This window comes from Xenopus tropicalis, chromosome 7, assembly GCF_000004195.4.
Source record: "Xenopus tropicalis strain Nigerian chromosome 7, UCB_Xtro_10.0, whole genome shotgun sequence".
NCBI classification, from domain to species: Eukaryota; Metazoa; Chordata; class Amphibia; order Anura; family Pipidae; genus Xenopus; species Xenopus tropicalis.
In genome coordinates this window covers 7,835,420-7,851,391 of record NC_030683.2, presented here as the reverse complement: position 1 = coordinate 7,851,391, position 15,972 = coordinate 7,835,420, and the positions used below count along the sequence as shown (strand labels likewise).

Sequence of the window (15,972 nt, the reverse complement as noted above, 5' to 3'; positions counted from 1 at the left end):
CGGTCTGTCTCACAAGTGTTATTAATATTTGTAACTGTAAGAGATTATCCAAATCCCAGAATTGATGACTGTTTACTGTAACTGATATCTTGTTATTCTCGGAAACACATATGGAAATGTATGTATATTCTGAAAGTATATTCTGAAAGTATAAATGCTATGTCGCTTGCCTGAGCAAATCAGACAACCTCTGGAACAGATAGCAACCAGGCTTCTGTGAGCTTGTCTCCCGCGGCTACTTTTCTCTGTCAATAAATACCTTACCGATTCCTAAGTCCTGATTTGGTGTTAATTGGCAATTAGGAGATAATTTCCCTTACAGGAATCTGGCGAGAAAGACTGGGAACGTTACTTGCCGCACCTCTTGTTTGCATATAGGGAAGGCCCTCTAGACCTGCTAAAAGAGTACTGGGAAGGGGAAAACCAAGCAGCAAGCCAGTTATAATATATATACTTAAATTCTGAGAAAAGCTAGACCAGATGACTCGTCTGGCCCATCAAAATCTCCCCACAGCTCAGCAACGGCAGAAGGCTTGGTATGACCGTAATACCCGTGAAAGGATATTTCTAGAAGGTGATCAAGTTCTTCTTCTACTGCCATTCCGTAAGGACAAACTGCAAGCTGCATGGGATGGTCCTTATGTAGTAATACATCGGCTCCATGACACCACTTATGTTGTAGCCCAATACAATGCCCCCAACAATGTAGAACTGTACATATTAATATGATGAAACCCTATTATGATAGTGGGGGAATGGTTTCAGCTATATGCAGCCTACCCTTAGCAGTCATTGATTAAATCACAGTACCTCCCACACACAGAAAGTGGTGGCCAAGCGGTGGGATCATTTTTATGCAGAGACTGTTCCCAGAACAGTTGAGAGTATTACACAAGTTACGGTTCTGCTGCCAGTTTATGTTTGGATGGATGGAGCCCATGGAATTGGGGTTCAGCTGATCCCTCAGTATCCAGTGGTTAATCAATCTGTTACCCTGAGTGTCACTGGGGTCGCTGGCACAATACGGCAATTCTGGTAGTACAAGGGGTCAAGTGTAGATACCAATAGCCAAATATTCAGTGTTATACCATTTCCAAAAAAATATATAACCCCCCAAAAAATTTAAATCCAAAGTAAAATGATGACTATATTATAAAGTATATTGGGATGGTCACTCATAGAGGCTCGGGTGTATAAACCCCGAGCCTATCTCAAAGATATTGAATCCCAAACCAATTGAAAGTCAGCAAATCAAATCAAACAAAATTCAAATGGCTGACCCGAGCCCAGGAGTGGTCCGGGTGCTCAAGGCCCTGAAGCCGTAGCTGAAAGGGAGAAAACAAACTGTAGAAGGAACTTCAAGCACACTGGACGATGGAGTCTGCTAAAACACAATCTTTATTCTTCCATTTAAAATCAAGGTGCCTGACACGTTTCGTGCGCGTGCGCACTTAATCATAGGCTATCCGGTGTGCTTGAAGTTCCTTCTACAGTTTATACCATTTCCAAACTCAATGACACCAGAGCCTCGGTATTTCCGTCAGGCCAGTCAGTTCCCAAATGGCTCATTACAGATCTCAAGCCTTGTTCCTACAGACCAAGGGAATTTTGCATTGGTGATGCTGACTGCTGAGGGTTCAGCCAACGTTTTCATTTACCTGCCAGTTTATGAACCTGTTACAAAACCGGTGATCATTTCTTCCAGCTCCCAGGTGCTGGTAAATGTGAATCTCACCCTTACATGTGTAACTATGCATGCAGAGTCCTATGGAGAAAGGATGATAATGGCCTCCCTTCTGGAGTAGATATTTCTCCAGACAACAAGACTGCAATCTTCCATAAGATTAATCAATGGGATGCTGGGCAGTACCAGTGTGAAGCTGAGAATCCGTAGAAGTTACAGTGATGTCTTCACACTGACTGTCAGTTACAGAGAATCATATTCAGGCAACTGCTTCATCTCAATGGCAGGAATCATCTGCGGGTCCATTGCTGGAACTGTACTCATCATCGGTGCAATGGGTCTGCTGTACAAGAGATATGGGGGTTGATTCACTAAAGTGCAATAACGCTTATCGCATGCTTTATTGCAGTGCTGTCCAACTTCTACGGTGCCGAGGGCCGGAATTTCTCTAGCATACATGGTGGAGGGCCACTAATGGAAGCCAGTTTTGACCACTCCCCTTTTTGAAACCACACCCACTTCAAACCACACCTATTTTATCACAATGGTGGTAGCACAGCAAAATCCCAAATGCTTGGTCCTTACTGTGGGGATATCAACCATCATTCATATGTGAAAGAATTATGTCATATTAAGATATACCCTTAAATTCCATATGCCTCCTCCTCCCCTGTGGATAGCAGAGCAACCCCCAGTACATAATTACGCACCTTAGGGACCATTTAATGGCTATTTCCAACTGCTAACAAACTCCCATAACAAACCCCTGCCAGGTTCACCTCCCACAAGCAGCATAGGGCAAGCAAAGTATGGCACACACAGGCAGCACTCTGCCTGTCCTATGCTGTCTGTGTGTGCCATACTGTGCCTCTCCTACCCTGCCTTTGTGTGCCATACTCTGCCTTCTCTATGCTGTCTCTGTGTGGCATACTCTGCCTGTCCTACCCTGCCTGTGTGTGCCATACTCTGCCTGCCCTACCCTGCCTGTGTGTGCCATACTCTGCCTGCCCTACCCTGACTGTGTGTGCCATACTCTGCCTGCCCTATGCTGTATGTGTGTGCCATACCCTCCCTGACCTATGCTGCCTGTATGTGCCATACTCTACCTGCCCTACCCTGACTGTGTGTGCCATACTCTGCCTGCCCTATGCTGTATGTGTGTGCCATACCCTCCCTGACCTATGCTGCCTGTATGTGCCATACTCTACCTGCCCTATGCTGGCTGTATGTGCCATACTCTGCCTACAGTGCCTATGTCTGAGGTGTGAAGAAGTGAACAATGGGAGTGATTACAGTCTGAGCCTGAGGTGGGAACACTGCAGGGGGTGAACAATGCAGGTGTTAAAAGGTGTGAACAACACAGGGGATTACATTTTTAAACAATACAGAGGGATTACAGCCTGAATCTGAGGTGAGAACCATGCAGGGGGGGCAGTTAATCTCAGTACTGATACCATTTAATGCTTACTCAAAGGTAAGGCATCAAAGCAGCCAGACAGGTGGGGGGCCACACAGAGGGGGGTCTGCGGCCCGCGGGCCGCCAGTTGGACAGCACTGCTTTATTGCATTAAAATAGACACGGAAAAAAACACACAATTCGCTAAAGTATTATTGCATGCGTTAAGTCGCATATCGCATGTGTTAATTAGCGCTCAGAAATAATACTAACGCATGATTCACAAACACTTAGACGCGCTAAATATCGCATTAGTCTGTGCGAAAATTAACCCCTACTTGGGGAAGGAGGTAATTACAGAAAAGTACAGTTAATAAGCTTTTGGCAACACAATAAGTACTTTGCAGTGGGATTTATTCAAGTCTGTGTTGGCCCTAGAGTGACGCAGCCGCCAGTTTGCAGGGAAATGGGCATTTTAAAAAAAGTAGTTTTACAAACGTAATGCCATGTATGGCTAATATGGCGTGCACGCGAAAAGTAGCACACGTGCGTTAATTAGCGCGTGTTGTGTCAAATACTGCACGAAAATAGTCTTCACGACTTAAATAACGCAAATAGCATCACATCTAAATTAACGCAAATATCCTTTTAGTGAATCGTGCGTTAAGATGCGAAAAATAAGACGCAATAAAATTTTTAACGCACGCTATAAATAGTGCTCGTTTTAACGCACCTTAGTGAATCAGCCCTATGTTCTTCCTCTGAGAGACTCCCAGAAACATACTCATTCAGTTGGAAGATATACAGACAGATACACAAGTACACAACGACAATCTATTGGTGGCAGAGAGGACTCATCAATGATATATGCTAATGTTTCCAATTCTGATATGAACCTGTTTGCAATGGAGAAGTCAGAGCACATACAGGACATATGGACTTTTCTTAGATACAGTGCGCTGTGATTCAGATAATCAGGGCTGGAACTAGGGGTAGGCAGAGTAGGTACCTGTTGGAATTCACAGACCCCTTCACTCTGAGGAACGGCACCATGACACAATGCCGGATCTATTTATAAATACCTTGTACTGACTGCAACCAAAGTAAAACTATAAACATAAACAGTCAGTCCCCACTACTGGCACAGGGCACCTGTCACATCCACCAGTTAAAAGTTGCTGATATTGTTCTTAGTGGTCACTCAGTGCAACTTCACTTGATACTGTTAGTAGAAGTTGCCATCACATCTGCCCCATCTGCTTTTGGGTGTTGGGCATTTTATCTATTCTCCAGTTCATACCAATAACCCCGCTTGTCACTTATACTTACTGGGCCACTTGGCAGATTCTTCCATCCACTTTATGTTCTTTGGCAGTAATTATTGTTCCTTTAGACATAAGCTGTAGAACAAGGGGGACATTCAATTATTTTTCAGCACAGACCTTCAAGCCCTTAAAGCTGTTGCTTTTTACATGGCAAAATATAACAGTGGCATTACTATGGGTTAAAAAAGAGTGGGGTTAATAACTGTTGTGATAAAACATAATAGGGAGTGCCCAGTAATGACCATGGGTCTGTATGGCAAAGAAGTTTCATTTGGACTCAAAGACTCATTTCTTATTTGGAAAGGGCCTGCGACTGTCGGGCCAACAAACTTTGCACCATTGCAGTGACCAATGCTTTTAGCTTCGAACTTGGAGAACAAGCTATCAGCTGATTGGTTGCTAAATGTGCTGTTTATGAACTACAGTCCCAGAATACACCAACAACTGGAGGCTGGGGCCTAAACAGCTTCTTTATTCCAAGAGTCTACCTTAATGATGGACAGCTCTTCTAACAAGGAAACTGAATTGGAGCATTGGGGAGGGTCAGAAGGGACCACAAACATCCTCAAGAAATCTCTAACTGCATATGCACATACGGTGAATGTAAAAGCCATACAGATAATGTATTCTTATAAATGGGACACTTTTTCCCATTGATTAGATCAATTAATTGGCTCGGGTTCCATCTGAGCAGATTTTCAGAAGGCAAGTGGGAGAGAGCACAGACTTACAATGTAGAAGAAAGAGAGGTGATCTGATTCAGGGTCCAGTTCGTTTTTATCAATCGTGTACTCGACTGACACCGACTGCTTGGTGGAACATAGCAAATCTTCTGCAACAGTTTGTACTTTCAGAAAGCTGTTACTCTCAGAGTAGAATGGGAAGAGCCACTGTAACGCCCTGAAATAACCTGCTCCTTCTTCAAATGAAATTCTCCCCTGGACAGAAAAACAAGAGAACAAACTTATGAACCAACCCCTGTGATCTCTTATACTACACAGCTATGGTTACTCATTTCTTACAGTATGTACCACTCCATCACTCCGATCAGGATACATCTGTGGTTATTTATTCTGTATGTACCCCTCACCTTTCCCTCTGTCTGGGCAGGATACCTCTGCTGTTAGTCATTCTGTATGTACCCCTCACCTTACCCTCTGTCTGGGCAGGATACATCTGCTGTTAGTCATTCTGTATGTGCCCCTTACCTTTCCCTCTGTCTGGGCAGGATACCTCTGCTGTTAGTCATTCTGTATGTGCCCCTCACCTTTCCCTCTGTCTGGGCAGGATACATCTGCTGTTAGTCATTCTGTATGTGCCCCTCACCTTTCCCTCTGTCTGGGCAGGATACCTCTGCTGTTAGTCATTCTGTATGTACCCCTCACCTTACCCTCTGTCTGGGCAGGATACATCTGCTGTTAGTCATTCTGTATGTACCCCTCACCTTTCCCTCTGTCTGGGCAGGATACATCTGCTGTTAGTCATTCTGTATGTGCCTCTCACCTTTCCCTCTGTCTGGGCAGGATACCTCTGCTGTTAGTCATTCTGTATGTACCCCTCACCTTTCCCTCTGTCTGGGCAGGATACATCTGCTGTTAGTCATTCTGTATGTGCCCCTCACCTTTCCCTCTGTCTGGGCAGGATACATCTGCTGTTAGTCATTCTGTATGTACCCCTCACCTTTCCCTCTGTCTGGGCAGGATACATCTGCTGTTAGTCATTCTGTATGTACCCCTCACCTTTCCCTCTGTCTGGGCAGGATACATCTGCTGTTAGTCATTCTGTATGTGCCCCTTACCTTTCCCTCTGTCTGGGCAGGATACATCTGCTGTTAGTCATTCTGTATGTGCCCCTCACCTTTCCCTCTGTCTGGGCAGGATACCTCTGCTGTTAGTCATTCTGTATGTACCCCTCACCTTACCCTCTGTCTGGGCAGGATACATCTGCTGTTAGTCATTCTGTATGTACCCCTCACCTTTCCCTCTGTCTGGGCAGGATACATCTGCTGTTAGACATTCTGTATGTGCCTCTCACCTTTCCCTCTGTCTGGGCAGGATACCTCTGCTGTTAGTCATTCTGTATGTACCCCTCACCTTTCCCTCTGTCTGGGCAGGATACATCTGCTGTTAGTCATTCTGTATGTGCCCCTCACCTTTCCCTCTGTCTGGGCAGGATACATCTGCTGTTAGTCATTCTGTATGTACCCCTCACCTTTCCCTCTGTCTGGGCAGGATACATCTGCTGTTAGTCATTCTGTATGTACCCCTCACCTTTCCCTCTGTCTGGGCAGGATACATCTGCTGTTAGTCATTCTGTATGTACCCCTCACCTTTCCCTCTGTCTGGGCAGGATACATCTGCTGTTAGTCATTCTGTATGTACCCCTCACCTTTCCCTTTGTCCGGGTATGATAAAGGTGAACTACCCCTTTAAAAGTCCATAGACTCTCAGCCATACAAGGTATATTTAGATTTCTGGCTCCACGTAGGTCCTGACACTTATTGATGTTTTGCTTTCCATAAGTGCACTATTAGCCCATTTTGGGCAACCTCCTTACACTTATGATTACTGCTAGAAAGTCCTCCTGTATGATTTCAACCTTCATTTATGAATGGTTTATAACTAGGGATGCACCGAATCCAAGATTTGGCCTTTTCCGGCAGGATTTGGGTTCGGCCGAATCCACGGTCCTGGACGAACTGAATCCGAATCCTAAATATCACATGACTTTTTGTGACCTAAATGCAGAATTTGAAAATGTAACCCCCCCAAGCATATGCTAATTAGGATTTGGATTTGGTTTGGTATTTGGGTTTGGTATTTGGCCAAATCCTTTACTAAGGATTTGGGGGTTCGGCCGAATCCGAAGTGGATTCGGTGCATCCCTATATATAACATACACAATGGGATAAAAATAACCTTATAGTAAAGAAGCCCATCCTGGGATATTTATTTCAGTGACATTCGTACCGTCAGTGACACCATATCGTTCCAATCAGAAGTGTCGAGACTAAATCATGCCATTCCATTCTCATCTGTCACCAGCGTTATGTTGGTGTCCACTTCATCCACATTCACCACGAGGTAGACCTTTTCATTCCGCATGGGATCCTTTTTTAAGTTCAAAACCTTCATTTAAGAAAGAGAAACAACTATCTTAACAAAATGTGACACATCATGGTGTTTTGAGCATGTTTTGACCATTGACCGGTGTTTTGAACTTACCTGGCACATAGCCTTATGATTTGTCATGTTTTCCAATCACTGTGGTCATGAATATTTTCTCCTATATCTTATATTTTTGCTGGTTTGGCCCAATTATCATTATTTGAATTTTAGTGGTTTTAGAGGTTTTTAAAACAATGAATAAACTCAAATGCTGAATGATTTATCAAAATGTTTTGAAAAACCATGTACGACTAAAGTTACAAAACGAATCCTTGGTAACCACAAATTCCATTAAAAAATCATATTCGGAAGAATGAAAAACCCAAGAAAATCTCTCAAACCACCATTTGCCTAGGAGAGCTCCCACTGACTTCTATATGACCTTAACAACTTTTTTTTGTTTGCAGATTTGTTATTTAAGAAATCACACATTTTTTATGGTTTTTCGTTAAAACACCCCCCCTCAAAAATATTTGCAATAAAACAACAATTCATGAAAACCTCTCAAACCACCATTAGCCTAGGACAGCCCCCATTCTACAGCTCCTTCTCCATGAGGGTTTTTTTGTCCGTGAATTAGTCATTTAATAAATCACAAATTTTTCTTGTTTTCATTAATACAAACCCCCCCCCACATTTTTGCAATAAAACCACAATTCATGATAAAAAAAAACTTTAGTAAATGGGTCCTGTAGTACACAGTACATACACCTACCAGTCTTGTCTTCTGTCAATGATGCAAGAACCATTATTCGATGAGACATTGAAAGGACGAAGGTCGATTTCCCTTATAAGGCAGCCACAGTCGTCTGTCTGTAAAGCAAAGCAGTGGAAGAGAAGTGAGCACAAAAGTGCCGTGAATATTTCAGGGACAAATTGCCCTAGAATACTTTAGAAATTATATTTCATGTCAATGAATCCAAATCTGAACCTTAATAAATCACCCCCATTAGTTTGATAGTACAGTGGTCAGGATTTGTTTAGGTGTTAGGTTTTATAATTATAAAAGGCAATTAGCTGAACAACATGGGCACTGAGTATGAAAATAATGAAACTCAGGACTAGTCAGCAACTTCCTAATTTGTACCATTTTACTGGGTCCTTTGTGGAGCCTAATGCTTGGGATGGAGGCAATTTACACCGCAAGTTACAAGTAACCTTGACACCCCGACACATGCTCTGATATGTTCAAAACAATGACATCTTAGTCTATATCAGGGGTCCCCAAACTTTCTTACTCGTGAGCCACAGTCAAATGTAAAAAGACTTGGAGAGCAACACAAGCACCATAAAAGTTCATGGAGGAGCCAAATAAGGGCTGTGATTGGCTATTAGGCAGTCTCAATGCACCCTATCAGCTTACAGGAGGCTTTATTTGGTAGTAAATCTTGTTTTTATTCAACCAAAACTTGCCCCCAAGTCAGGAATTCAAACATAACTACCTGGTTTGGGGGCACTGAGAGCAACACCCAAGGGGTTGGGGAGCAACATGTTGCCCCGAGTCACTTGTTGGGGATCACTGATCTACATTGTTTTCATTAAAAGATTAAAATGATACTTTTTTATCTTTGCCTCCACCTTTCTATAAGGTTTTTCTTATTTTTTAAAGTTGGAGGTGTGCACTTTAGCCCCATTGGGTTGAATAGGTTCTTTCTGAAATTATTTATAAGAAAAAGGCACTGTGGCTCACTGGGATGAGATATTTATCCAGAGCTGTACATACATGGACTCCCTGTGCGGTCCCAAGCTCCTCAGTCATTTCTGGGTCAACCCTATCATAATATACCATCCACCATGGAATATCCACAGGATATAATGCGATTTTCATAACGCCCTGCACTGGTTTCCCGTAGGTGTAGCTGCAAAAATACAAATAAGATTTACAATGGTGTGTCCCTTCTGCTTCGGTCGGATGGCATTACCAGGTGTACCAAGTAAAAAAGGCTTAATCAGATCAGAGGTATGTCTCATAAACCAAATGTTGATGGTGATAATAAATTGTGGCACATTTACTACAATTCGTTTTTTTCTGGCCTTGAAAGTCAAATAAACTCGACATGGTATAACTTCGAATTAAACTCGATCATTGCTGTATTTATAAAATGTCATGATAATGCTTGAATCGTTTGTACGAAAATTTCGAGTTTACATTCGAAAATCCCAAATTTTAGAGTTAAAAGAGCTGATTCACTAAAGTGCGGTAAAACGTGCGTTAAAAATTTTATTGCGTCTAAATTTTCGCGACTTATCGCCGCAGAAAAATTTGCCGCACGTCCAAAAATACGCTGCGAATCCATGCCTGGCAAAACATTTCATCACTTGTAGCCGCATATAAATAGTCGCGCAAATGAACGCACGCCATGTTAGCCATACACGCCAATACTTGCGGAAAATTACTGTATTAAAAATGACCATTTCGCTACAAACTGGCGGCTGCATCACTCTGGGGGAAACACAGACTTGAATAAATAACACTGCAAAGTCCATATTTTATTGCCAAAAGCTCATTTACTGTACTTTTCTATAATTATCGCCTGCCTGAAGTAGGTGTTAATTTTTGCATAGCCGAATGCGATATTTAGCGCGCCTAAGTGTTTGTGAATCATGCGATCGTATTCTTTTCTGTGTGCTATTTAACTCATGCGGTTGCGCGAAAATTAACGCATGCGATACGCGACTTAACGCACGCGGTAATACTGTTGTGAATCGAGTGCTAATTATCGCGTCTTTTTAACGCAAAAAAGTGCAATAAAATTTATCGCACTTTAGTGAATCAACCCCAAAGTATTGTTAAAAAACTCAAAAGTTCGAGTTTAAACAGATGTTTGTTTCCGTAAATCCTCTTTATTTTTCCCAAATGGGAATCGCTCCAAAAGCCATTTTAGGAGCATTGGCGCTCATTCTTGGAAAACAATAGTGTGTTTAAGTTTCACTTGAAACTGGCTTTTATAAGAAAACAATGATGGGATTAACTTTCCCTTGAAAACGTGTGAAATAGAAAACAATGAGGGGATTAACTTCCTTTTGAAGATGGACAAAACAGAAAAAATGAGGGACTAACTTCCCCTTGAAGCTGAGTGATACTGAAAACAATGAGGGATTCCCATTGAAAGCTCAAGGACAGGCTGCCACTGACTTTTCTAAGCCTCCATAGGACTCAATGGTACTTGACAGGTCAAACCTGCTGAATTGTTTTTTGAAAAACATTAGTAAATCACGAGTTATTTTAGAAAAACTTGATTTTTTTAGGGAATAATAACGAAAACATCGAGTTCTGGTGAAAACCTATTCGTAAATCTGGAGAAAGAAAAAATCTGACTAAATCTAAAAATTACTTAGTAAATGTGCCCCTTTGTGTTCCCACGAGAAGCTGGTAGTACCATGTGTCAACAAGTGGAAGCCCTGATAATGCTGTACAAAACGGGATGTACCAACCTGCCACAGACTTCCAAATGGAAGGAATCATCATTCGGAGTGACTTTGTCTGGCATATGGATATCAACGTTAAATCTTTTAAGCACTGTAAAAGACAAATATTGGCAATGAGTTGCTTGCTAGGGAGTACAGAGAGGGCTTTTGAGATGAAGGAATATGGTGGAGCCGTGAAACACTTTTTGATCATATTGCATAATATTATACATCCATATGGTATATCCAGAGGATAAAAAGAAAAGGGTATTGGGGGGGTGGAACTATGCATTGAAAAGCCAAATCTCTTGTATAATCAGCTTTTTTTTTGCACTTTGCTCACAGCGTGGGGCCTTGAAAATAAGCCCTCAAATCTTTCATAGATTCCTCCTCAACTTGCTAGTTTGAGATGAGAAATCCCAACATTGGGCCAAATTCAATTTAGTGTGAAAAAGTTTATCTCATGAGAATCTCATGGTTTATTTCATGAAAACTCATGGACAAGATTCAATTTGAGGTAACTGGAACTGAATTAGGAGAAAAGTTTTCTCTCCTTGAATTGAATCTCGTTCATAAGTTTTCACGTGATAAACCATGAGATAAATTGTTCTCACTGAATTGAATCTGGCCCATTATTGGGTTGTTTTGGCTACTGGCTGGTTTTAGTTCTCTCAACTATCAGTTCATATTTTACCAGATTACAAGGACTGCGTCCTGTTGAGGAGTATGTTCAATACATTTGTCATATAATACCCTCTCTAATTCTTTATTTACCAGTAAGTCCTTCCAACTGACACAAGGGCAACCATTTCGATTTCCCTCCTGAATCAGTGGTACTGGCTAATATATTAGATAGGTACAAGAAGGGGGTTGGGTGGGTATTTAGCAAGTGAGGGAATACAGGGTTATGGGAGATAGCTCTCAGTACAAGTGAGGGAATACAGGGGTAGGGGGATAGCTCTCAGTACAAGTGAGGGAATACAGGGGTAGGGGAGATAGCTCTCAGTACAAGTGAGGGAATACAGGGGTAGGGGGGATAGCTCTCAGTACAAGTGAGGGAATACAGGGGTAGGGGAGATAGCTCTCAGTACAAGTGAGGGAATACAGGGGTAGGGGGATAGCTCTCAGTACAAGTGAGGGAATACAGGGGTAGGGGAGATAGCTCTCAGTACAAGTGAGGGGAATACAGGGGTAGGGGAGATAGCTCTCAGTACAAGTGAGGGAATACAGGGGTAGGGGGATAGCTCTCAGTACAAGTGAGGGAATACAGGGGTAGGGGAGATAGCTCTCAGTACAAGTGAGGGAATACAGGGGTAGGGGGGATAGCTCTCAGTACAAGTGAGGGAATACAGGGGTAGGGGAGATAGCTCTCAGTACAAGTGAGGGAATACAGGGGTAGGGGAGATAGCTCTCAGTACAAGTGAGGGAATACAGGGGTAGGGGGATAGCTCTCAGTACAAGTGAGGGAATACAGGGGTATGGGGGATAGCTCTCAGTACAAGTGAGGGAATACAGGGGTAGGGGAGATAGCTCTCAGTACAAGTGAGGGAATACAGGGGTATGGAAGATAGCTCTCAGTACAAGTGAGGGAATACAGGGGTAGGGGAGATAGCTCTCAGTACAAGTGAGGGAATACAGGGGTATGGGAGATAGCTCTCAGTACAAGTGAGGGAATACAGGGGTAGGGGAGATAGCTCTCAGTACAAGTGAGGGAATACAGGGGTATGGGAGATAGCTCTCAGTACAAGTGAGGGAATACAGGGGTAGGGGAGATAGCTCTCAGTACAAGTGAGGGAATACAGGGGTATGGGAGATAGCTCTCAGTACAAGTGAGGGAATACAGGGGTAGGGGGGATAGCTCTCAGTACAAGTGAGGGAATACAGGGGTAGGGGGGATAGCTCTCAGTACAAGTGAGGGAATACAGGGGTAGGGGAGATAGCTCTCAGTACAAGTGAGGGAATACAGGGGTAGGGGAGATAGCTCTCAGTACAAGTGAGGGAATACAGGGGTAGGGGAGATAGCTCTCAGTACAAGTGAGGGAATACAGGGGTAGGGGGATAGCTCTCAGTACAAGTGAGGGAATACAGGGGTAGGGGAGATAGCTCTCAGTACAAGTGAGGGAATACAGGGGTAGGGGGGATAGCTCTCAGTACAAGTGAGGGAATACAGGGTTATGGGAGATAGCTCTCAGTACAAGTGAGGGAATACAGGGGTAGGGGAGATAGCTCTCAGTACAAGTGAGGGAATACAGGGGTAGGGGGATAGCTCTCAGTACAAGTGAGGGAATACAGGGGTATGGGGGATAGCTCTCAGTACAAGTGAGGGAATACAGGGGTAGGGGAGATAGCTCTCAGTACAAGTGAGGGAATACAGGGGTATGGGAGATAGCTCTCAGTACAAGTGAGGGAATACAGGGGTAGGGGAGATAGCTCTCAGTACAAGTGAGGGAATACAGGGGTATGGGAGATAGCTCTCAGTACAAGTGAGGGAATACAGGGGTAGGGGAGATAGCTCTCAGTACAAGTGAGGGAATACAGGGGTATGGGAGATAGCTCTCAGTACAAGTGAGGGAATACAGGGGTAGGGGAGATAGCTCTCAGTACAAGTGAGGGAATACAGGGGTAGGGGGGATAGCTCTCAGTACAAGTGAGGGAATACAGGGGTAGGGGAGATAGCTCTCAGTACAAGTGAGGGAATACAGGGTTATGGGAGATAGCTCTCAGTACAAGTGAGGGAATACAGGGGTAGGGGAGATAGCTCTCAGTACAAGTGAGGGAATACAGGGGTAGGGGATAGCTCTCAGTACAAGTGAGGGAATACAGGGGTAGGGGGGATAGCTCTCAGTACAAGTGAGGGAATACAGGGGTATGGGAGATAGCTCTCAGTACAAGTGAGGGAATACAGGGGTATGGGGGGGATAGCTCTCAGTACAAGTGAGGGAATACAGGGGTAGGGGAGATAGCTCTCAGTACAAGTGAGGGAATACAGGGGTAGGGGAGATAGCTATCAGTACAAGTGAGGGAATACAGGGGTAGGGGGGATAGCTCTCAGTACAAGTGAGGGAATACAGGGGTAGGGGAGATAGCTCTCAGTACAAGTGAGGGAATACAGGGGTAGGGGAGATAGCTCTCAGTACAAGTGAGGGAATACAGGGGTAGGGGAGATAGCTCTCAGTACAAGTGAGGGAATACAGGGGTAGGGGGGATAGCTCTCAGTACAAGTTGCCCCAGGGACTGGTCCGATTGCCATCTTGGAGTCAGGAAGGAATTTTTTCCCCTCTGGGGCAAATTAGAGAGGCTTCAGATGGGGTTTTTCGCCTTCCTCTGGATCAACTAGCAGTTAGGCAGGTTATATATAGGCATTATGGTTGAATGTGATGGACGTATGTCTTTTTTCAACCTAACTTACTAAGTTAATATGATACATATAGATTTTTGTCTCAAATATTATATAATTTGTACGATCTCAATGTTTTCCCTGCTGCAAACAACTCAGTCATGCTGCTGCCTATTGCCTATTCGAAATCGCTGCTCTTACAACCTAACAATTTTCCATTGGAACAACCTATTGATCAAGCCACCAGTGTGAGAGAAAAATATGTTGTCCTGATGGAAAATGGAATACCTCAAAAAACATATAAAAATATTTGCAAATGATATTTGGTAAGCCTTCATTAGATTTTGGGAGATTTTTCTCACAATGTTTTTGAACTTGCTGAACTGTTCCCTCATTTTGGCTGATGAACTGTTTTTTTACCCACCTAGACTGGAGCTGTCTCCCTGCTCTCCCCTTCCTATGTTTAAGCCTCCTTTCCCCCTGTCTAGTTGAAATCCAACCTACCATATTCTGCCACAATAAAGCTTTGGCTTGAACGTTCAGTGGAAGGGATATTGATCCTGTACCGTCCCAGTGCCACCTCTTCTGCTAAGCGAAATGAAAAGTCTGCGATTCCCTGGGTGGGAGCCACATCCAACCATTGGCCAATACGGTTGTCGTTTGGGTCCTGTTAATGGAAAACAAAATTTGTTTATAGCTGTAGCAGAAGGAAAAATGGAGGTGGTCTATGGGTTTGTAGGTTCCTGCAGAAGAAGGACATCAGAATACTCTTTGGGTGGGATAAAAACAAATACTGGGGTGGGTTGCTTTTGGAAAAACTGATTGGCCTTTACTGTAAGGGCAGTAGCACAGGTGGAGAGTTGTTACCCACTGGAAAATCTTACACTTCATGGCTGACAGAGAGCCTCAAAATATAATTGCAGTGTTTCTTACCAGCAGCTCCACCAATGGGTACTGCAAGAGAGAAAGATATTATATGAGCAAGGTGTTACTATACATTACATTAATACAGAAGCACCAGGCAAGCACAATAAACCTGCGTCATTCATCTTAATCACAGGGAGAGTCTGATAAAGGCCGAGCTTTAAAACTGCCCTACACCCCTAAACATCTTCACTTTTATAATTGGCCTCTAGTTTGCATTGTGTTCTTACATACAGTTTGGTGTCCCTACGCTATTGCCTTACATCCCATAACAGTGCAATGTAATTAAAGTCTTAAAGTTTTGACCAACTAACCTATATCAGCCAGTCAGTAAGTAGCATTTACTGTCACCTGTTTGAAAGCAAATAGCTGGGTGGTATACTTCATCTGGTGCAAATATTCTTAAATTTATGACATGGCCCCCTTTTTGGGATTATGAGATGGAGCCCTGGCTATACCAAGTGATCTCTTGGGGTATACCAGTTATATTATCTAAGCTCTCTTCCTAGAGTTTTATTCCATTTAAATCAGGATAATATTTTCTTACCAAAAGAGTTCAACATATATTGAGCCCCCCAGTAAGTGAGTATATGCCAAGGAATCTCTCTGATACTCAGTACTGGAGTGGCCATTCAAGTCTTATCCCTTTCTGTGCTACAGAATGTATCTTCTCTCCCTCTTGGCTAAACAATTTTCTCCAAGAGCTAATTTATTCTAGCCACTACATGTAA

The 15,972-nt window shown here is 43.3% G+C and overlaps 1 protein-coding gene across 1 annotated transcript; it reads right to left on the bottom strand.

The window, feature by feature from the left end:
* Positions 1–4,409: 4,409 nt before the first annotated feature.
* LOC105945599 (alpha-2-macroglobulin-like protein 1) lies at positions 4,410–15,273 on the bottom strand. Its single transcript, XM_031905426.1, has 8 exons — positions 15,251–15,273; positions 14,822–14,984; positions 11,008–11,092; positions 9,296–9,431; positions 8,288–8,385; positions 7,375–7,533; positions 5,137–5,343; positions 4,410–4,480 (listed from the first exon to the last, which is right to left on the bottom strand). The coding sequence occupies exons 3-6, from the start codon at positions 11,061–11,063 to the stop codon at positions 7,527–7,529; spliced, it is 297 nt and encodes a 98-aa protein (XP_031761286.1). The 5' UTR covers positions 11,064–11,092; positions 14,822–14,984; positions 15,251–15,273; the 3' UTR covers positions 4,410–4,480; positions 5,137–5,343; positions 7,375–7,526.
* Between the last annotated feature and the right edge of the window lie 699 nt (positions 15,274–15,972).

What these genes read in the sequence shown, in the direction of transcription:
- LOC105945599 (XM_031905426.1), bottom strand. Translation starts at nt 11,063, where the DNA reads ATGCCAGACAAAGTCACTCCGAATGATGATTCCTTCCATTTGGAAGTC. An exon ending in CATTTGGAAGTCTGTGGCAG is followed by an intron (nt 9,432 to 11,007) that starts GTTGGTACATCC and finishes GTATTTTTGCAG; the next exon opens with CTACACCTACGGGAAACCAG. An exon ending in GGACCGCACAGGGAGTCCAT is followed by an intron (nt 8,386 to 9,295) that starts GTATGTACAGCT and finishes TTTGCTTTACAG; the next exon opens with ACAGACGACTGTGGCTGCCT.